The sequence below is a fragment of the Protopterus annectens genome, chromosome 14.part0 (assembly GCF_019279795.1).
Source record: "Protopterus annectens isolate FY-2018-M chromosome 14.part0, PAN1.0, whole genome shotgun sequence".
Taxonomy (NCBI): Eukaryota; Metazoa; Chordata; order Ceratodontiformes; family Protopteridae; genus Protopterus; species Protopterus annectens.
The window spans coordinates 1,012,351,064-1,012,374,519 of record NC_056748.1 but is presented as its reverse complement, the minus strand read 5'-3'; the positions used below and the strand labels follow the sequence as shown (position 1 = coordinate 1,012,374,519).

General features: G+C 40.8%; 1 protein-coding gene across 3 annotated transcripts in view; it reads right to left on the bottom strand.

Moving 5' to 3' along the window:
- INPP5A (inositol polyphosphate-5-phosphatase A) overlaps nucleotides 1-23,456 on the bottom strand; it is a 3,411,481-nt gene that overhangs the window by 985,877 nt on the left and 2,402,148 nt on the right. For all 3 annotated transcript variants that reach the window (XM_044056820.1, XM_044056818.1, XM_044056819.1), the window contains exon 9: nucleotides 22,299-22,383. In XM_044056820.1, the coding sequence (XP_043912755.1) occupies nucleotides 22,299-22,383 (85 nt within the window). The remainder of the gene's footprint in view (nucleotides 1-22,298; nucleotides 22,384-23,456) is intronic.

Here is a 23,456-nt window from a genome sequence, read left to right as displayed (position 1 = left end):
ATGGAGTTCATGGACTTTGTTGGATATACTTCTAATATTTAGGCTTAGTAGAAGGAAGTCACTTGGCTTTCTATTGGCTGTAATATGGGAGAAGTTGTGGTTTCTAGTCTGATTATGAGGTTTGGGTTTGGAGATGGTAGGGCCAGGGTTGGGGTGGATGTCTCCACTTAGGGCTAGTTTTGATATGCATGAGATTATTAGCTTTCTCAGTTTTTGAATGTGTTTGTTTATAAGGGAAACTTTATGATTGTGCTCTGTGGGTAATAGGTATGGTGGGAGGGTTACTATGTTAAGTTGTAGGGATGCTTTATGTTTGAGTAATACAGTTGGTAGAATATGTGGGGGGTGCATAGGAATGGTTCTTGAGTTGGTGGGAGGGGAACTGAGTGAGGGTGAGACATGAGTGGTGGTGTGAGAAGTAGTACATTGGTAGTGGTTGAGTGGGGGAATGATGGAGCTTTGGTAGGATGTAAGATATGCAAGGAGAGTGCATGCAGTGAGTATAGGTAAGGTATGCTTGTACATGTTAGTTGAGGAGGTGTGATAGTAGTGGAAAGATGGAGGAGGTAGTGTTGGGTTAGTGCTGTGGTTGGCTATTGGAAAGATGGGAGGGGTTTGTGAGTGTAATAAAGGTGGGACCACTGGGGGTGGGAGGGAAGCGGGTAGAGACCCTGTTAGTTGTTCTTATCAGGGGGCTGGAAACAATCAGAGTTAACTGATAAATGATCATATGAGAGTGACAAGGGTGGTTGTATTTTTAAAAATGGTGCTTGCCACAGGTAATATTTATTTACTTTGGGATTGTCTTAAGGTAATAAACAGGGAAGGGGGAGGGGAGAACAAGGGTGTGAGCAGGCAGTTCTTTGTACTGCTGCTAATGAGCCAAAGCAAAGACAAGTTTGTGTTTAAGAAACAATCACAATTGATCAAGGACTGCTCTGAAACTGTAAGTCATTTCTTAACCATTTCTCAGGTGGAAAAACAGGATCACCTTGTATCAGTAGGTTACTGTGGTCTCAGTTTAAATTAACAAACACACAGTATTGATCAGTTATGGATACTATTTGCTAACAGAAGGGAATAAGAGAGAAAGTGGAAGATGAGTGTGTGTGTGTGTGTGTGTGTGTGGGGGTGGGTGGGGGTGGGGGTGCTGCTTACAAGCCAAAGCAGAGTGCTCTCCAGGGGAAAATGAATATTGGCTCAAACAGGTAGACACATACTACAAGTTAACTTTAGCTGTTTGCAGACAGTTCAGACCCAGACTGCGCTTTTCGTATAAGAATGATAAAGGTGGTACCGCAGTTGAATACTTAAGAGTGGTGTTAGGTTGGAGAGACACTGAGCTCCTCATGGGGCCTGTAGCAGAGTGGATTGTAGTTTAATATTAAAAAAGTGCCCATTCTTTTACAGGTTCCCAGCTGTATTGTGTGGCTATTTTATATTTTTGCATCACATTTTTGTTCCATTTTTCATAAAATTGTGTTTTTATTTGGCAAATTAGTGGCAAATCATTAAAGACTGAAGTTAGAAAATAATGACAGACATTTGAGTTTCAGATTTCATACCCTTCAGAAAATTCATACTAATGCAAGACCTACTATTCTATTATCTTTCTAAGTTTATAAGAGCAATATTTAAAAAGTGTCCTTATTTTTGGGCCTTTGTCCAGATTTCTTGCTCTGAGGTTGAGAGGTATGACAAATGTGTCAGGGCCATCACAGTCAGCCAGAGACATTTCAAATTTTGACTTACCTGTTGCACCCCACTCCCCCGTGTAGTGACTCTGAATGTGTCCAAGCAAGGCAAGGAGCAGTTATGCAGTGTAAATGTGCAGAGTATCCCCCCATCCAAGGTAGTCACAAGTACTACAGTGGCTTTTCATCTGTCCTTGATTTTGCAGAATGGTCTGGTTTCTGTCATATTTTTGTACTGTTGATTTATGCTTATTACTCAAAGTGCCTGTTGCTCTGTGTTTAAGTAGCAATGCTTTAATGACCATCAGGTAAGCTTGTCTGAGATTGTAAGATGCAAGTAAGCTTTAATAAGCATACTGTTAAAGAATTGCCAACATTGAAAGCCTTTCTGTTGTTGCCATGCAGAGAATACTTAACTAGATAATGTGTAAGCCTTGGGTATTGAAATGCATATGACAGTATTTGCAATAAAGGACAGGATTACATTATTTTAAGAAGCTCATTATACTTGTTGGAGACTTCCAGTCATCTCTGCAGGCTTTACCCGTAAACTAAACAGAATGCCAATCTATCATGTGTGGTCCATAACCTGTACAGTAATCATTTAAGCAATGTATCTTGAGCTTGTTTCTTGTTTGCTTTTCATTTTTTTACTTTTATCATGCTTTCCCCATGAAACAAGTAGACAGTTGTTGTCAGGCAGCAGGTCTTTTCTGGATAAGAAACATTTTTTACAAGTGGAGGCATCACAGAGATTGCTACTTTCAGCATGTTACTTGGTACTTTAATAAAGCTGAATATAAATTATAATTGGAACTGCAGTGCAAGGAGAAGTGGTTTGAGTTGAGTGCTGCTTGTTTTTCTTATACTTAATTTTGACTGGCATTTCAGTAATGTATTTAAAAAGTAATTTATTTTTTCATGCCTCACAGCCTTTTTGTTTCCATCTAGAAATTAAGTAAGCTGTCATGCAGCCAATGCATTGAAATATTGTTATTCTTCTACACTTCATTTTGTTTTGATTGGACTCTCATAATGACGGTTTGGCACCCAGGGCAGCGTATTTAATTAAAGTTAGTTTTTGTGGTTTTGAGCATATCCCCTCCCCTTTCTAGTTGGCCACACCCCTTCCCATTGACCCCACCCATTCAGCTGTCTCCTGCAGCCCCCCTTTGATTTGAAGTCACCAGCCGCCACTGTCTATAGTGATTTCTGTTGTTTGAACTGAGGTGGCTGTGGGCTTTGTATCAGCTGGGACTAATTGATGAGCAAACCACGTAGGGGACTGCTAGGGAATGCAGGAACTTGGAAGCCTTGTTTGAAATAACTGAATTAAGATGGGGGTCTAGGGGCCAAAAGGCTACCAGATGCCATGGAGTTATGGATACTCTAAGGTACAATTCAGTGCTTTTTTCCAGCCTTTTGATCCAGTGATGGTCTGAACAAAAAAACACCAGTAAGGAATGAAATGCAGCCTTTTTTTCCTTCAAGGCAGAAATAAGTTGTGTTTGACAAAATAGCAGTTCACAATAAATCAAGAAGACAATTTTTTTCCAGGGATACACAGCTCTAACAGTCCTTCTCCACTCTCTGCCAATGGGCTTTATCTAATAAGCTGTTGATAAACCACAAAAATAATATTATGTTATGATCATTCCCATATAAATACCCTCGGTTACCCATTCTTACAATTTCAGATTACCACAATACCATCATATCCTTTGTCATTGAGTATAGACACCTAGAACTTACCTTTGACTCTTCTCTCTCCTCTAACCATACAGATAATATTGTGAATAAAGTCATTTATCATCTGAAACTATGCTACCGAATCTCTCTCCATCTCTCCCTACAGCTAGATTGGCCATAATTAAAAATATTCTTCTGCCTAATTTGGAATCTGGTCTCCCTCTCCTGACCTTCCATTCTTCAGAAGGTAAACTGGCTCCCTCTAACTGAAAGATTCACTTATTTTCTTACTTTTCTAATTTATACAGTTTTGAATGCAGGATATTGTCCCTCCTTGAAAAGATATCTCCCCTTCAAAGAGCCAAGCTACTCCACAAGAAATACTCAGCCTGACCATATTAATCTGCACAGACTACCATTTAAAACATTTATAGTTGAACGGGCTTTTTCAAGATTTGGACCTAACCTCTGGAGAAATCTTCCATCTGCTTTAAGGGGTAAGGACACATGGGTAGATTTCAAGAAATCTGCTACTGAACAACTCCAGAGTGACTCGGCATGCTCATGCTTCACTGATAAATGCTAACAATTCTACCATATCATCATCTCCAGGGCTATGTATGACTTATTTATGCGCTGTAGCTTTACTACCTATATGCATTGCATGTTACTGTTTTCTTTACTCACTGATACATATAAAGTATTACTCAGTGTAGACTTGAATTTCATATTTTGGGCATACTCATACTATACATTTGCACCACTGTATTTTATTCATCCAGTGTATTTGCACATCCCAGCTCAGGTTTACTTAGGTTCATAGGTAGGTACTCGGCTATCTGCCCAAAGGCATTTAAAAGCCTAGCCAGAATGTGTTGGCTTTCGCTGCCCCCATAGATTAGTTCCCTGTGCCGCTGTCCAGCAGAGCCACTGAAGTGATCCCCAGGGTAAACTTTCTGTTTCCCATCCACTCGTCAAGATTTCTTTTGAAGAGTGTTAGAGAGGAGCTCTGCCGAATGTAGATTGGAATCTTGTTCCAAAGCATGGAAAGTCTCTGGGACAGGAATCTATCCCTCCAGCACATACTATTTATTGTTGTGGTGAGGTTTAGATCCCTAGAGCATGTGGCTAGAGGGGATACGGTTTTGTTTAGGTGGAGCATGTCCATCAATTCTGGGTTGGACATGGCCTTGTATGTCAGGCAGAGATCACCTCTGAGTAGGCGGTATGCAACCGAGTACAACTGAAGTTTCTTCAGTCGAGCTGCATAGGGCATCTGTTTCAGGCCAGTTATCCTCTTGGTGAGGTACTTCTGTGGTCTTTCCAACTGTTGCAGGTGTCTTGTAAGGTACATCCCAAATGGAGCGTTATACTCTATGATGGGTCTGATGAGTGACGAGTAGAGGGGCACAATTACCTCTTTTGATCTGGAAGTGAACTCTTTTGTGATTAGGTGGGCCACATAGAAGGATTTTGTAACCACTTTGGCAATGTGATTATCAAAGGTGAGATTACTATCTACTTGGGTCCCCAGATCCCTTATTACGTCTTCTGTATTTAGGGGACTACCACCTATGTGGTAGTTTGTGGGTACTTTGTTTTTTCCAAAGGGGATGACTATGCACTTTTTGGCATTTAGCTTGAGGCCATGATTTTGACACCAGGTTTCCGTCTCAGTGAGACCCTTTTGGAGGATGTCTGTGTCAGCCGGAGAGTCAATTATAGCCCCTAGTTTGCAGTCGTCTGTGAACTTGGTCAGCCATAGTCCTCCTGTGCTTGCCTGTACCTCTGAGAAGTATATGCTGAACAGGAGGGGTCCTAGGACTGAGCCCTGGGGAATGCTACTTGTAACCAGTTTAGAGTCGAACCTAGCTCCTGCAACTCTCATCATGTGGGTTCTGTCCGTGAGCCAGTTGGCAACCCATCTTGTGATGTAGGGGTTTATGTTCAGGCTGGTGAGCTTGTCTATAATACCAGAATGGGGAATGGTGTTGAAGGCCTTTGCGAGGTCTAGGTAGGCTGTGTGTACCACCTTTCCCTTGTCTATAGCCTTGGTAACTGTCTCAAAGAAGTCCACCAGATTTAGGAGGCATGATCTGCCCTTAATAAAGCTGAACTGGGTAGGGTCCAGTGTTTGGAGGTTCCCAATGTCTCTGTTAATGAGTTCCATGATGATGCACCCCATAGCCTTGTAGACCAAGCTAGTCAGGCTTATAGGGCAATAGTTCCCAGGGTCTGTTGTGGCTCCACCTTTGTGGAGCGAAATAACCATTGCTGTGCGCTACTCTATGGTTATGTAGCCTGCGGAGAGGCTGAGTTTGAATAGTGTGTTTAGGTGAGGTGTTAGCTCATCTTTGAGCTCATGTAAGATGCAGCCTGGTCCCATTGATGCTGTGTTTTTGGCTTTGGAGAGGGCTGTTTTAACCTGAGTGTCTGTGACTTCAGGGACTCTACATTCTTCTGGTATGGTTATGGGCCCTTTTGGGGGGTGAGAGAGGGTGACGTTTGCGCTGAACCTGTCTACCAGGATGTTGGGGCAATTGGTCGGTTCAGTGTATTTCGTGCCTATCTGCACTAACTCCGAACAGATCTGGGCATAGCCACTTAGATTCTTGACATAGCTAAAGAATGCCTTGTGGTTATCTTTGGAGTCCTTGGCAATTTTCTTTCGAAGCTCGCCTTGGATGATTTTATAAGGGATCATAGTTTCTTGCTGATACTGATCAGGGATGTCTTCCCTTCTTGGGATTTTACTCTTTTCTGTACTAGTCTCCTCCTTCTATTGTATAGCTTATTTATGGCAGGTGTCCACCAGACTGGTTTCCTTTTCTTGGAAGAGTGAGTCTTGGTTTTGCTTGGGATGGCATGATCCATGCATTCTTGTAGGTGCCCGTAGAATGCATTAGTAAAGGATTTTGCAGCTTGGACAGCGTTATCCTTCAGCATGGGGGCTTTGAAATGTTCCACCTCGGTCTTAAGTAATGTGAAGTTTGCTTTTGAAAGGTTTTTCATGGTGGTTTCCTTGCCCGGGGGTGGGGGCGAAATGTGGATATCCAAAGTGATTTTTTATGGTCAGATCTAACCAGTGAGAGGTTGACCTCCGGTGTGGAACACCGGTCGCCCATGTTGGTGATGACCAGGTCCAATATGTTATCACCTCTGGTGGGAGTATTCACCAATTGAACCAGGGTGTTTGAGTTTATAAATTCTAGGAAATGTTGGGCAAGGGAGTTAGTACCCGAGTAGTTTTCCCAGTTCATGTTTGGGTAATTGAAATCACCCAATATTAGGGTGTTTGGTAGGACCTTTATGTTTCCCAGTGTTTCCAGAAACATGGAATGGGGGTCCTGGGACATGGTGGGTGATCTGTAGCAAGCTACAATTTGAATTGCAGTTTTGCCTCTTGTTAGTTGCACGTGGATGATCTCTGAAGCATCGTGCTGTGTCACTAACCTGGAAGTGTGGGTATCCTTGATGAATATGGATACGCCCCTGCCTTTTGTATTTTGGTTCGGGTTCTGTGGCTGAAATGTATGGTATGAGTTGTAGCCTGGTAGTGCTAGGGTGCTCTCTGGAGCCTTAAACCAGGTTTCTGTTACTGCACATATATCAATTTTTCTCCATACTGAGGAGTGCCTCGAGTGCGTGCATTTTGAGGTTTAGACTTCTGGTACTGAGTAGCATTACCCTCAGTTTTTTGTTACTTGTGCTGTTTATGATGGTGGGTTTGTCTTTTGAACCTTGCCTAAAAAAGGCACTATGGGGGTGGCAAGAGCCTTGACCAGTATTCGAAAGCCTAAGGATGACAGGTGCAAACCCTCTCTAGAGAAGCAGCGTGGCTTGTCGAGCATGTCATCCCAAGTGGGCAGACACTGGATCCCCTTTGAATGACACCAGAAACTTAGCCAATTGTTGAAATCGAGAATTTTTTCTTTATACTGTGGTATAATTTTTGGTGAGGGCAGGATGCTACTCAGGGTCATACTGGCCTGGGCTACGTGATCAGAGAGCTCATGTAGTCCAAGGAGGTACGGCTCAGGTCATTCACACCAACATGGACAATGACAGAGTCATATTTGTACTTGTTCTGGAGTGACCTGAGTGCTTGTGTTATGTGGTAGATCCTGGCACTGACAGGCAGCTAACAGTAACCTTCTCCTTATTCAGCCTAGTCAGTAAGATGTCAGTGTGCCTGACTATAGAGTCACCTATTACTAGTATGCTGGGTACGTTATTTTGCCTTAAGGGCTGTGATTGCATGGCACACTGGTTTTGTGAAGTATGTGTTTCATGGTTTGTCTTGGGGTGGGGGGGGTAGAGGTTGCTTGGATGTCTGCTTTGGAGGTCTCTGTTGCTTTTGCAGATTTTTATTTAGAGCCTCTGAGTATGTTTTCATGTATTTATGTGTGTTTTTTGCAGGTGCTGGTTTAATGGGTCTATATGAGACTGGTGATATGCTGCAAGTATTTTCCTTCTCCTCTTCACGGTCTGATCCAGTCTTGGGTTGAGAGAGCTTAGCCTCCAGTTTGGCTGTATAACTGCATCTCTCGCATGTATTAGTGTTTGGTGGTCAGAGGAGAGGGTTGTCTGTGTACATGAAGCAGTTGTAACATTGCCTCAAAATGCCCAGATTCACCAGTTGGACTGGAGAGTACACCTGAAACTGCCCTTTGGACATGCCTGGATAGGTACAGTGAACTGTTTTACTGGATGGCTGGTAAGGTCGAATAGAGAGCCTTGTCCTTCTGTACAGTAGAGGAGGGTCTAGTGCTAGGGTTTATAAGTGCTTGCTATGAGGTCTGAGCAAGTGCCGAGTTAAGAAATGAATGGCTTGAGTGCTTAAGTTGAAAGTTTGTCTAGTTCCAAGGGAAAAACTAAAGAGGAGACTTTGTGGAGCCGGGAATAGTTTTACCCTAGCTAACCGGCACTGCCCGGCACGCAAAACCGGGCAAATGCGGTATTCATAGCAGGGAAATGAAAGATATAGAAATTAGCCCAAAATGGCCAATAAACTACTAATTTCTGGGCTGAAACCACTCCTCCAGGGACAGATAGGCTGCTCAAAGCTCCCCTCTCTCACAGGTGAACAGAGAAATGTCTTTCTATCCAAGTAAGGTCTGGGCAAACACAGAGATTAACACAGCCCTGAATTCAGCACTAACCTGAAAACTGGACTATACTAGCTTAGAAAGGCAGGAAACAGGTATATATTTTTTTGTTTTTTTTCCAGAAAATAAAGCAGATACAATAAAAAAAAAACACTTTAAATGTTAAAACTTGCTAAATCTTAAACTTAACTTGCGAAAACTTATTTTATTTATTTATATTTGTTTACCAGGGTAGTGCACTGATCAATACTGACCAATTATAGACTCAGCCCTGGATAATGCAAAACATTTCACAACAAAAAATAAGTAATGTAAGCAATACCAGAGTAGTTCAGACTAATTACATAGAAAAAAATGCATATATACATTCGAGCAAATGCGCACAGTGCAATGTATAATCAAGAAGAGTGTAATGTACAAGATGTACATTAGTTCCTAAAGTGGGTCAATCTTTAGTGAAGCTTGACAAAGTAGAGACTCTGAATGGAGATAGGTTTGGTGATGTGTCCTGTGTTGAAGCAAGAGCATTTGGCTTGGATGAAGAATGCTTTCTCAGTTGCATTCTGACTTTGTTATTTAATTTCCTTAATGTTGATGGAGAGAGCTTGCCAAAGAGTAGATGCCTGAGAGGATAGAGCATGTGCAGTGCTGTGGAGTTTGGTTCCAGGGGTAATGACAGTTGATGTGGCTTGTGAGTAGTATCTCTGGTTACAGAAGGACATTTTTTCATGAATTCTAACTGCAAGGAGAGCTAATGTGTGTAGCTGGAGTAGTTTATAGAGCTCGGATCCTAAACATTAGATCTTTTTGGGGAGGGTAGCCATTTGGCTTTTTCTATAGTGACACAGTGATGTTTACAGAGAAGAAAGATTGTAATGAATTGCAGATGCTGTTAGAAATATTCTGGAGTGTAGCAATGTTTTTTGGAGGCAGAAGCAAAAATTGGAATCTCATATTCAAGCTGAGTAGGAAAACTTCTTTACCAATGGGTGCTGTGGCTTGTTGGGATAAAAAATGGGATCTCTTTCTGTGGAAATGGAAGTTTAGTGACTGATCAAGCTACAGCCCTAGATATTTGAAGGTGGAGGTAGTCTCTATGGAATGGTTCTGTATGTCAAAGATAGTTAAAAGAGCCAAGAGCTTGGTAAATTTTCAGTGAGCTCCAAAAAGCATAGTTTTGGTCTTGGTGGAGTTGAATAGTAGAAAACAAACAGGCGAGCTTATGAAATGTTGGTGCCTATCAAATTGTCAATCACGAACCAGCATTTAGATAAAAACTTTTTTATTATAGTTAGCGCTTTCGAAGGGATCCGTGTCCCAACTTCTTCAGACAAAATTAAAAAGTGAAACCACACCTTATATATATACATTAATTAAAAGTTAGATATCTAATTGTTCAATCAATGAAATCAATAAACCATTTAGTATATCCACTATTAGTCACTAGTTAGAATTCAATATTTAAAATAACCAAGTACTACTAATCAAATATAAACTGTAAATTGTAAATTATAAAAACATTTTTAAAAACCATTTTTACTCTATATGCAAAACTACCTGTTACTAATTTTATACATATGTTTTTAAAAACACCTACGCTCTTTGGTTAAATGATCCCCTTAAATGGGGTATACTTATGCTTATTTCTACTATGTAAGGGGAAACGCACGTAAACCGTTTATAATAAATGTGCACAAAACACCACGTCATGTTGATATTATTTAACAAAGATGAGTTCTGTATAAAAAGTTGCCTAAATGATGAGCAAACCTGTATACTTGTGCTTATTTCTACTATATAGTAGTAGTAGTCACACCGCCTACCGTGACCTGACCAAAGCCTCTGACACTATTCCCCACTCAGTCATAGTAAATAAACTCTTTCAACTAGGCATCAATCCATATGCTACCAAATGGGTAGCAAACTGGCTCACTGACAGAACCCACCTAATCAAAATAGGGGAAGCCACCTCAAGCAGCAGACCTGTAACGAGTGGCATACCCCAGGGATCGGTATAGGGGCCTCTGTTATTGGAGATACACTTCTATGAGGTGCAGGCCAAAACCAGTGGGTAGTATCTGTCTGCCTAGGATGACATGACTGACAGACCTCGATGCTTTGCCAGAGATGGCCTGCATCTGTCACACCTGGGCTTCCGGATACTGGCCAAGGCTCTTGCCACCCCTACAGTGCCTTTTTTTAGGCGGTGTTCCAAAGACCAAATTACCACAGTAACAGCTACAAACAAGTAAAATCTGAGGGTCATGCTGCCCAACGCTAGAAGTCTAAATCTCAAAAGGCACTCGCTTGAAGTACTCAAAATGGAGAACATCAACATTTGGGCTGCAACAGAGACCTGGTTCAAGGCAGCAGAAAGCACCCCTGCACTACCAGGCTATAACTCATTCCACACCTTTTGGCCCCAGAACTTGGAACGAAGCTCCAAAGGCGTGGTGTTTCCATATTCATAAAGGATGCACGTACCTCCAAACTGGTAGCCCAACATAATGCATCAGAGATACTTCAGATGCAGCTAACATTGGGTAAGACAGAGAGAGTCAGGTCATAGCCTGCTATAGGTCCCCAACCATGTCCCAAGACTCTCACTCCACGTTTCTAAGCACCCTGGAGAATATTAGGGTCCAACCTAACACTCTCATTCTGGGCAACTTAAACTACCCCTCCATTAAATGGGAAAGCTACTCATATACCAGTGCACTTGCCCAACGTTTCCTGGAATTCATTAATTCCAGTGCCCTGGACCAGCTCGTCCTTACCCCCACTAGAGGTAGTAACATCCTTGACCTGGTCATTACTAACATGGGTGACCGTTGCTCTAAACCAATAGTCAACTCTTCCCTGGTTAGATCCGACCACAAACTAATCTCCTTGGAAATCCACATCCCTCTCACCGTCGCCACCCCCCACCCCACCCCCCTGCAAAGGTAACCACCATGAAAAACTTATCCAAAGCTAACTCTGGGCTCCAGAAAACTGAGGTGGCTAACTTCATGGCACCCATGCAAATGGGGAATAGTTGCATAACTGTCGAATCATACACCAATGCACTGTAGGAACACATACACAAATGCATAGATCTCGCCATACCCAATAGAACCAAGAAACTCTCCTCCAAAAAAGGGAAGCCAATTTAATGGTCTCCTACAACAGGTGAAGGAAACTGATGCAGAATAAGGTGAAGTCCCAAGACTGGAAAAACTCCCTTATCAGCCACAACAAAAAGTTGAGATCCCTCACCAAATCCACTAAAGCTAGCTGTGAAAACAGAATTGCTGCAGATAGTAAAGGCAACCACAAAGCCTTCTATAGTTATGTAAAGAATCCCCATGGCAATACCCAGATTTGCTCTGAGCTACTGCACAATAGTACCTCCTATATCAAGCCAACAAATATTACTAATATACAGGTCAACAGATTCAGTGCCAACTTTACACCCCCCCCCCACTCAAAGGACCAATTACAATACCAGTAGTCAGGCACCCAGTATTACTGCAGCACAGGTTAATACAGCACTGTCCAAGGCCAAGAATACAGCTTCTATGGGACCTGACAATATCCCTGGCTGTGTTCTACATGAACTACAGAGTGAACTGGCACCTCACCTGTGTGCCCTGTTCAATCACAGCTTCACCTCAAGTTTTGTCCCTACCGAATGGTGCACTGCTACAGTCATCCCTCTCCACAAAGGAGGAGCAACTACAGACCCTGGGAACTATCACCCCATTAGCCCAACGAGTTTGATATGAAATGCTATGGAACACATCATCATGGACCTAATAAACAAGGATATAGGGAATCTCCAAACTCTGGATCCCACACAGTTTGGTTTTGTGAAGGGTAGATCATGCCTGCTCAACCTGGTCGACTTCTTTGAGTCAGTCACCAGAGCTGTGGATGAAGGCAAGGTGGTTCATACAGCCTATCTTGATCTGGCCAAGGCCTTCGATACCATTCCCCACTCAGGAATCATAAAAAAACTCACTAAGCTAGGCATCAACCCCTATATTACTAGTTGGGTTGCAAACTAGCTCACAGAAAGACCCCACAGTGTGAAAGTAGCTGACTCCATGTCAGACTACCATCCAGTTATGAGTGGAGTCCCACAGGGTTCAGTCCTGAGTCCTCTCCTGTTTAGTATCTATTTTTCTTAAAGTCCAGGCTAACACAAAGGGACTCTGGCTGACAAAGTTTGCAGATGATTGCAAGTTGCGAGCTATTATTAACTCCCCAAGTGATGTTGGCATCCTACAGAAAGGCCTCACTGAGACCAATGACTGGTGTCAGAACCATGGCCTTAAGCTCAATGCCAAAAAATGTGTCATCATCCCCTTTGGGAAAAACCCGGTTCCCATGAATTACTGCATCGATGGTAGTCTACTGAACAGAGAAGGCATTGTAAGAGACCTGGAAACACAGGTTGACAGCAACCTCTCTTTTGACCACCACATTTGCACTGTGGTCTTTTATGTGGCACATCTCATTACTAAGGGTTTTGCATCCAGGAAGACAGAGGTCATTGTCTCCCTCTACTTTTCCCTCATTAGGCCAATCATCGAATACAATGCCCCATTTGGCATGTACCTCACTAAACACCTGCAACAACTGGAGAGTCCACAAAAGTACCTCGCAAAAAGGATCCTAGGCCTTAAACACAACCTATATGGACAGACACAAAAAACACCAAATATTCTCTGTCTCATATTGCCTACTTAGAGGCAATCTCTGCTTGACATACAAAGCCTTGTCTGACCCAGCCCTGTTAGAAATGCTACATCTAAAGAAATCCCAATCCCTCCACATAAGATGCTCCAGAGACCTCAACCTCATTACCACAATCAACAGAACATGCTAGAGGGACAGGTTCATAACCCAGAGACTGGCCATGCTATGGAACAGACTTCCCATACATGTCAAACAGAGCACCTCACTGGCCCTCTTCAAGAAAAATCTTGATGAGTGGATGGGAAATAGAAAATGTACCCCGGGAATTACTCCAGTGACCCTACTCACCAGAGGCACCGGGAACTAATGTCAGGTGGCACGATGCCAGGGTAATCCTATGGGCTAGGCTTGTAAAGGCTCCAGGGCCATTAGCCTAGTACACCTATGAACCCATGGCTGACCCAGTTTGCAGATGACTGCAAGCTGGACACAGTCATCAATTCCCTAAGTGATGTGAGCGTCCTCCAAGAGGATCTCACTCAAACAAATGAATGGTGCAAGAAACATGGCCTCAAGCTGAATGCCAAAAAATGCATCATCATCCCATTTGGGGAGAGTGACATCCCCAATATTATCACGTTAATAACAATATCTTAAGTACACAATCAGTAGTGAGGGATTTGGGCACCCAACTTGATAGCAACCTGACTTCACCCAACTTGATAGCAACCTGATTTTTAACCACCATGTTGCTTCCGTTGTATGGAAAGCTTTCTACATGGCCCACCTCATAAGTAAGGGTATCTCATTCAGGGACAAAGAGGTCATAACATCCCTGTATTCTTCCCTTGTAAACCAATTATTAAGTACAACACGGTAGGTACCTCGCAAAGCACATGGAGCAGCTGGAGAGACCGCAGAGGTTCCTCACAGGGAGAATCTAGGGCCTCAAACATCTACCCTACACAGATAGACTAAAAGCCCTGTCCCTCTACTCAGTTTCATACAGACTCCTCAGAGGTGACCTCTGTCTGGCATACAAAGCAATCACAATCCCTGCCTTGACGGGACTGCTGCATATCCGCAAGTCAAACTCCACTTGAGCAACCCATATGCGTGACTTCAACTTGGTCTGTGATATCAATAGGACTTGTTAGTGGGACAGATTGGTGTCCCAGAGACTCGACCATGTGACTCCCTCTCCATGTGAAGCAGAGTACCTAATTATCCCTTTTTAAGCACAGCCTGGGTAACTGGATGGGAAACAGAAAATACACCCCTGGGATTCCCTCTGTGTCCCTGCTGGACAGGGGCTTTGGGTGCTGACTTGTCTAAACATGGGCTAAACCCTTAGCTAGGCTTATAAGAGCCTCAGGGCCTAGTAACCTCCTACGATCCTATGAAAGGGCATTTAATGTTAAGGAAGTCATGAAAACCTGATGAATTAGTAGCATTTGACTTCATCGGCCACAAACTCTCTAAATCCCCTGGTTTGCATTGATTAACTCTGTAAAATGAGAAGTTTCAGGCAGCCACGCTAGAAAAAAGCTGAGAAAAAGGAAACGACTAGATGGAAAAGCAGATGGGCAGGCAATAAGGGAGCAAAGCTAAAAGAAAATGATAGAGAATGCATGTGAGTATCACTGAAGGAAAGGGGGGTCTAAGGGATGGATTCCTATACCTACAGTGGTGTATACATGGCCATGTACATGTTGCTGTAAGTTTTTTGTATTCATGAGGGACCCCTACATGGTGCCACATGAGCCTCCAGCATGATGACATTCAGTACTAAGAAAGGTTGGCCCCATGGCCATGTGGAATGCTAATGAGAAATTCAAGGGACAGGCACATGTTAATTAGCCATGTGCTCTCTCCTTGGAACTATCCCCAGGAAGCCATCTTGAGTGTAGATCATCATGGCCATCCTCACCATATAGTGTTCAACAGTGAACACGAACATGGGGGGGGGGGGTAACTGTAAAATGGCAACAATGGCAGAAGAGTCAAAACTTGGACTGGTGGCTGGGAAGAACTACTGGACACCAGAGAGAATAATGTGGAAAAGTGCAGTACCAGCACCACCACTAGTTTGGGGACCAGGGTGGTGGGGGGATGCGCACACTATAATGTCATACAAAGGTTAACATTACTATTGGGATGGGGGATACCCTGTACACCAGAGAAGAGGGCCCTAAGACACAGAATAGCAGGGCAGGGATGGGGGATACCAGACAGACTCTTAAGTGTCACAATGGCAACAACCAAAGTACAGTATCTGGGAGTAAGGGAGGACCAGCAGACAAGCAGAGAATACATAATTGCTGCAATTACACCATTACTATAGGTATTTGGGGGTGATGGGAACCACTAGACACCAGTAATGAGTCTATAAAGTGCTATAATGGCACCAATGTTACTATGGGTACAGGGTGGGATGGATGACATACTAGACACCAGGGAATACTCCTTAAAGTATAAGGCACGTGCATTACTAGGGAGGATCAAGCGACAAATAAAACCCTAGACACCAGGGATTACATTTAAGTACAGTAATGGCATCACTGTTAGTACAGAGACTGGGGTGGGCCACTACATACCAGAGCTGACTCTTTAAAGCTACATTAAGTGCCATAATGGGACCTACATCATAACGGGGATTGAAGACTGAGGTGACAATGCAGGAGACAGGACCTGATAGGAAACAATAAGGAAGTAACCAAAGAATGACATTCAACTTGGTAGCTGGAATGGGAGGGGATGGAAGGAATGTGGTCCACTGTGCAGATGGCAAAGTATGGATACAGAGGAACAGTAGATAGTAAGGAAGAGTGTGAGAAGGAAGAGCAAAAGACTGAAGAAGAGGATGGAGCCAGTAACCAACATTAGTAAGCAGAGTTGGGGGAAGAGCATAGAGGAGATGATAAAAATATTAGCTAATATACAGAGAGTGAGGTAACGTCAGCATTAGAGAGGAGGAGGGATGGGTAAGTGCAGTAGGAGGAATGTGCACATGCAGGAGGAGATTGTGATATGCCAGGAAGTGAAAGGGCAGAGACCCCAGGTTAGGGCAAAGTGATTGGAGGCTCAGTCAAAAAAGGGATTACAGAGGAACAGTAGATAGTAAGGAAGAGTGTGAGAAGGAAGAGCAAAAGACTGAAGAAGAGGATGGAGCCAGTAACCAACATTAGTAAGCAGAGTTGGGGGAAGAGCATAGAGGAGATGATAAAAATATTAGCTAATATACAGAGAGTGAGGTAACGTCAGCATTAGAGAGGAGGAGGGATGGGTAAGTGCAGTAGGAGGAATGTGCACATGCAGGAGGAGATTGTGATATGCCAGGAAGTGAAAGGGCAGAGACCCCAGGTTAGGGCAAAGTGATTGGAGGCTCAGTCAAAAAGGGGATTGCAGGTCCAATCAGTGAAGATATAAGAGACAAGGTGAAAGTGAAGCCCATTAGTTATAAGTCTTTCCCTCATCATCTGTAGGTACAGCAGTCCTTCGTCATATGCAGGTACAGTGGTCCCTCTTCCTGTGAAGATACAGTGCTCTAACAATAACAACAGGCAGCACGGGTTCAGAGGCAAGTTCGACAAATTTAAGGATTTCTTTTCTTCTGAAAAATGATTCTATAGACATGAAAAAGTCTTAACATCAGGATAGTACTTGTGGATAATATGTTTCTTTTTTCAGAGCCATCACAGTTTAAATGTTCACCATTTTTCAACACTGTTTACAATGTATCCATGGCACAGCATTAATCTTTATGTAGACATCCTTGTCTCCCTGTAGGGTCTCTCTTGTGGTAAGCCTTTCTAATGAAATTTTGGTGTGCAGTTAACATTTAAAATAATGAGGATTCCAAGTAAAATGAGGTCTATGCAAAACACTGGTACCCAGAATTCCCATTACACAGCAAAGTGTTCAGAAGAAAGAGAAGTCAAGTTACTGTGTTCAAAATAAACTATTTCAGTCCTGGAAGGATACACAAACCTTACAGAAGGGCAGCAATTTAAAGCACAAAAAGGAGATTTTTTTCTGCTACCTTACATGTAGCACAGCATTACATACACTACATGCTCCTTGTCTAGAAGATGCACTTCCAAATAATAGTGTCTTGCAAGCATGGCTGCCATAATATTTCTGGTCACTGACAGCTTTCCTTCATGAAATCATTCATCTAGTCTCAGAAGCAATGCACATTCACCACTGACATCATGACTGCACATGTACATACAATCAGTTATACATCTTTTATCCTCATGTGTAGATATCAAAACCTATATAACCAGCTTCTGGGTAGTCATTAATGCCACAATGATCCCCTCCTCCACGTAATGGGGCCTACCTTTTGGATTATCCATTGCTTTCAGTTTAGATGTTTCTTTAGGTATCCCATGCTCACTCTGGGTAGTAAGTTTTCATTGCTACAGGTGGGCATACTATCATAATGCCAGTCAGCCCAGTGAGAACAAAGATACAGCCTATAATTAAGCAATTATGTTACATTAAAAAATGCACACTTTAACACAGCTAGTGGCAAACCACTTTTTTAAAAACAAGCAATTGCAAGGACTGAAGAAGTCCTCAATACATGCATTAAATTCAGAAATACATAAAGTCAATCATTTTATAAATGCAATATTCCCTTGTATGTTTTCATAGCTATTTTATAAATGTAATGAACCACTCTATTCTGCATATTTAAGGATTTGGATGCACAACTGTAAGGAATAATTGCACTCAGTTACTGGCTTCATGTTTTAAGACTTGTGGGTATGTATTAAAAAGAGAATAAATCTAAGAATAAGACTTTAAAACAAATATATAAAGTCTGGGGTAATTTACAAATGGCTCAGGTATGGCAGACATTCAAGTAAAATGCAACAAAGTTATATATTCAGTTCTTATAGAACGTCCCGTATTACATTACTGAATACTCATGTTTCTGTGCTATATCTTGTATTACTTCCATTTAAACTGTCATATATGTGCTGTTCATTAAATCACCAGTGGTACTTTGGGGCCTACGTCTAACCTACTGCTTCAGAAGCAGAACTGGATCCATCAGAATATGCCTCACAATATTAATGTCATTTTCTGTTTGCCTTGGCCTGACTTGCAGTTGACTGCTCAATTTTTTAATGTAGGAAGATTAATACACCTTTTAAACCTGAACTTCTGCAAAATAACTTTTGGATGTGTAACCATGTCCTAATAGTCTGTTATGATGTTGAAGTGTAGGAACTTATATGTTTTACTGAGCTGTATAGTGTGTCAACTGGTGACCATAACCTACTGCAAGTACCGATTATGTTACTGCTGCAGAAAATAAACTGTTCTAATTACACTGAAGTTAAATACAATATTTCACTGCAGAATCTGTCATGATTTTTCCCATGCACAAGTATTTTAACACTCTCTCAATAAGACCATACATCAGTAAAAAAGACTATTGTCTTTATGATCTGCAGAATACAGACACCCAAGACATAAGCTAGGAATTTATACATTTCTGTGTTGGCTCTCACACATGATAAATAACATGCTACATTAAGTTATTATAAGTTGCATTTTACAAATCATTAATTATAAAAAATGTATCTTGTTTTAAAGTTCAAATATGTTGTCAGGTTGGTATTATATATGTGAAACTAGAAAGTCTTTTTCTTACTTCATACCTGGTAGAAAAGGTCATTTTAGCAGAGTCATCAGGTATAATAAGGTTACTTTCTAAAATAGTACCAAGAAGTCTCTATATAGCACAAAATGCACAACGTGAACTATCATATATAAAATACTTCCATTAAAGTTATGCTCAGTCAAGCAAAATTAAGATATGAGTAACTGCAATTGTCTTACAGTTAAAGTAATTCTGTTACAAACCATTTGTAGTTATCAGTATTTGAAAAAGGTGCTTTATAAGGCACACTACAGACTCTCGTTTTAGATTGCCAATGAAAAAGTGGTATTTCTGCCTCTTCTCACTAAATAAATGTTATCTAACTTATCTCTGTCTGTGTAGCGGTATCTATAAACAATTATGTGCTACAATATTTGTTACAACAATTAACTAATGATCTCCCTTTCAGTGACAAATGCTAAGAATGATTCAGACAACTAAAGATGAATTTCTCTATAACCACTGAAACTGCTTTGTTATAGATGTAACAGATTACTTCCTCACACTATGTTGTCACAGGATTGTGTATACTGCCATCTGCTGGAAATGGTGAAAATGTCACACTAATACAAGAGAATCACTAAACCTTTTAATGGCAACGTATTCCATTCAGATGGAACAAAACTGCTTCTTCTCACTGTTGCCATGTGCTTTTAGTTCTAGGAAGCCTTTCATTCAGAATTGCAAAGAAAATGGAAAGAGCCTTAAGTAAAAGGTGATTCATCCATTTGGCACTATGAGGCAAGTACAATAAACCACATTTTTTAATTATTTTCTAAATTTTAACCAGGAAAGCCTACTGGGACTAAACGCCCCTTTCAGTAGTATCCCAGGAGGACTGTCTGTTCAAGTGATTTGTTGAGAGTCACACAGTAGGCACATGAAGGTGGAAAAAATCAAACTTTCTACCCTTAACTACTGGAAACAGTTCATTAACATAACAGAACCTTAATCCACTAGATTAGCTGGCATGACCTAGGGTCCACTGATTGAATTTTTTTTTTTTAAGAAAATAGAATGCCAAATGGCCAGTTCAGATAAATATATTTTATCTTCATTGACTTCTATCTCAAGTATTGTGATTAGAGATTAAGTTATGGCAAGAAACATGAACAAAATATTAATTGCAGCATAGGTTAACTTGTTACATTAACAAACTCTACCTAGCTCTGTGCTACAGAATTTTCCTCTTGGGTTTCCCTTGTAAATCACTCTTTCATTAAGTGGAACTAAACTAGTCAACAGCAAGTATTACATGGATGCATAATGCTGTATGGTCAAAAATATGAATCTACTGCTCTTAATTCTGGTACACAGGCTGATGCTGGAGATAGCCTTGTTTTAGCCATACCGTGTCTACTTTGCTGTGTGGAGAGCCATAACTCTGTAGGAGGTATAGTTTTCTTTCTTGTCAATGGCATAAACACAATTCTCTTCTAACCCATGTTTTTTTTTTTTTTTTTTTTAAAAGAATTACAACCTGGAAAACTGGAGATCTATATAATAAACTAAAAAGAAATGCTACATATCAGTGTTGAACAAGACTTTACAAAATATAACACATTTTCCTTCTGAACAGAACTTGTTAACTGGTTATTATTAGTATCTAAATTATTACATTTGGCATTTGAGAAGATCTCTCTCTACATATTACTTTTTTCATCTAAATATATATATACAGTCCCTGCTTCTACCTGTCAATATTTACTATGTAGTCATATCATATATTGCTAAAAGTATCGCTGCTGGTGAACAGAACATTGTTTAAAATTTTGCACAATAATTGTGCTGCAATATTATACTCGTGATATCTAATATTATACTCGTGATATCTAATATTATACTCGTGATAGCTAATATTATACTCGTGATATCTAATATTGTGTTTGGATGTGTAGCTTTTCCTTCTTGATTGCTGCTGAAAAGGGGCCGTTCTTGACTTATTCTGCCTTTTGTGGCTAACATGAACAAATAAACGAATGCATACCATCATATTGATTACAAGTACATCAACCCATCAGCATTTTGTGTGCTCATGTGTATGCATGTGCTACTAATGTAAGGTATGAGTGAAATCTGGTATATCCATTTCATAATTTTGTTTTGTACTGCTAATGCTGGTATATGTAGCTAAACTACCATTTTACACTAACATAGTATGTCAACACTTTTGATATTACATACATGCAACATCTGGTTAACCTCCATTTTAGAATACATTGTTAGTGTTACTCTTGTTAGGTAGCTCAGTCTTGCCTCTGTTAGTTAACTCAGCTCTGGTGATAGTGGCATAGCCATAGTTTAAATGGGCTTAGGGCAGTTAAACAGCGATCACCCAATTTTCAAGAAGTTTATCTGAGATGAAGGTTGCACCATAGTCTCTCTCTGTGTAAACAGCACTAACAGAAAATCAGATCATGAGTCAGATGTTTTGTGATATCAAAGGTATCTTTTGTTCAAAGCTGTGAATTATAGCATTACTGTCTGCATAACATAAAATTCAGTTGGACACATGAAGGACTGAATTAAAGTGACCTGTTGCAGAACAGGAGATGACAATTTAGGGCAAACTGGAATACACACCGGGGAAGTAACTGTCTGCAATGAAATACAGTGGCATTACATGTACTGTACTCCTGCAAAGCATTGCAATAAGCATATGTAAGTGACAGAAGTCAAAACATGAACAGTCTCCCAAGAAATCCAGGCATTGGCTAAATAGTCTATTTACAAATACAAGCCCTGACAGGAAATGTTGACATGTGCTTATTATTATTAAATATTCAGAGGACAAAGAGATATTAATGATAAATCAGAGAATGATGTGCTGCAGTCATTTGGTGGAATGTCATTTTCTAAATGTCAGTTCACATAAATGTTGATCTACATACTGAACATTTTGACTTGCCAGTCCTTTAATGCACATTTATTTCTTAGTTTATCTGCAAACAACTTCAGAGTTTACTCATTTAAATTAGGGGAAGTGTGTGTGTGTGCATAATGCCCAAGCCTCCATTTTTTTAAATTAAAAAAACTTTCCTTGAATGTCACTGCTATAAAATGCATTGGAGGAGTTTGCATACAGAGAATCCCAATTTCTTACAACAAACTCCTGGCCATAAGAGGCTATCTTGTTTGGTGGTTGCAGCTACCTTCATCTGCTAACTCTCTGTAATGCCACTCTGAGAGTTTGCTATTTATCATTTGAAGGTGGTGCTAATTAATATTTCATAACAACTGAGTAAGCTGAGGAAAACCAAGAAGCAAAACAATTCATAACACTCAGTTTACTTTGGATTTATACAAGAACATTTTAAAGCAAATTAAACAAGAAAAAGCCTACTCAAATCAAATCAGAGCAAAGGACAGAATGGTATAATGTGCATCAATTGTTCAATGTACCAGCTGCTTAAGAATGAATATATTCTGCCCAAAGTGACTTACCTCAACTACTTGTTTTGCGTCTAATCGAAAGTTAAAATCTCCAAACAAGAAGTACGGCACCTTTTCATATCGTTCATCTGTGATTCTGAAATAGTTAAAATTAATCATGTAGTCAGGACAATTAACTAATTATGCTAGACTGTGATATTATAACTGTTCCAACCAAGAGATAACAGATATTATAAAATAATGTACAAAAAATTATATTTCTTGCCTCAGTTAGGTTTTCCTGGGAAAGCTATATCCCATCAATCATTTTTTCTGCAATCACCAAGAACAATAAATCAAGTATAGTACAGTCTTAACAAGTAATGCATATAACACCAAGAACAACATTCAATGAAAGGACAGCTTAACACCCCTTAGTAAATTGAGTCTGAACTAATGAACATTCTGGCACTCCCTTACTTGTGACAAATACTACAATGTCAAAGGAACTGAGGCTTGCCACATCTTGGCCTACTTAGTGTGAATGAAGGAATTTTATTGACAAATTTGTCATTGTTTCTGAGCTTGACCGACTGACCACTGCACAACAAAATCAGTAATCGGCATGTCAGCATGGCTTTCTGAAAACCGGTTAACTGAACACTGAAGAAATGAGGCCTGACAGCAAAAAGTATAGCTACATTACATTTGTCTGACAACAGAAGGAGGTAGCAGTCCCCTTAGTCTGACCCTTAATTTATATAGCATGTTCTGTTATAAATAAAAACATGCATATATTAAAATAATACTGGACACCGAGGATTTAAGAACTAAAATGAAACATATGATTTCCAGTATCACAGCCCCCATGCCACCAAATCCCTGAATCACTTGCAGGTTAATAGCAGGTTTAAATGCTACATGACATTTACGCTGATCTAAATAAAGAAGTCGAACAAGAAGCCATAGACCTCACCAGAGGTGTACACAGTACAGTCCTTATAAAATGAAGTTTATATTGTATAAATGTATGACTCCCTATCCCTACTATGCATATTAATGCAGTAACCTTAACTGACTAAGGTTATACACCTGCATTTTAATTTCTAGGTATCATAGCATCATATGCATTGCACTTACTCCCCACCTCTAGAATAAGCGTCCACTACATGTCACATAGGGAAACATCCTTGCCACCCTTCAGAGTAAACCTAGACAACTGAATGGGCA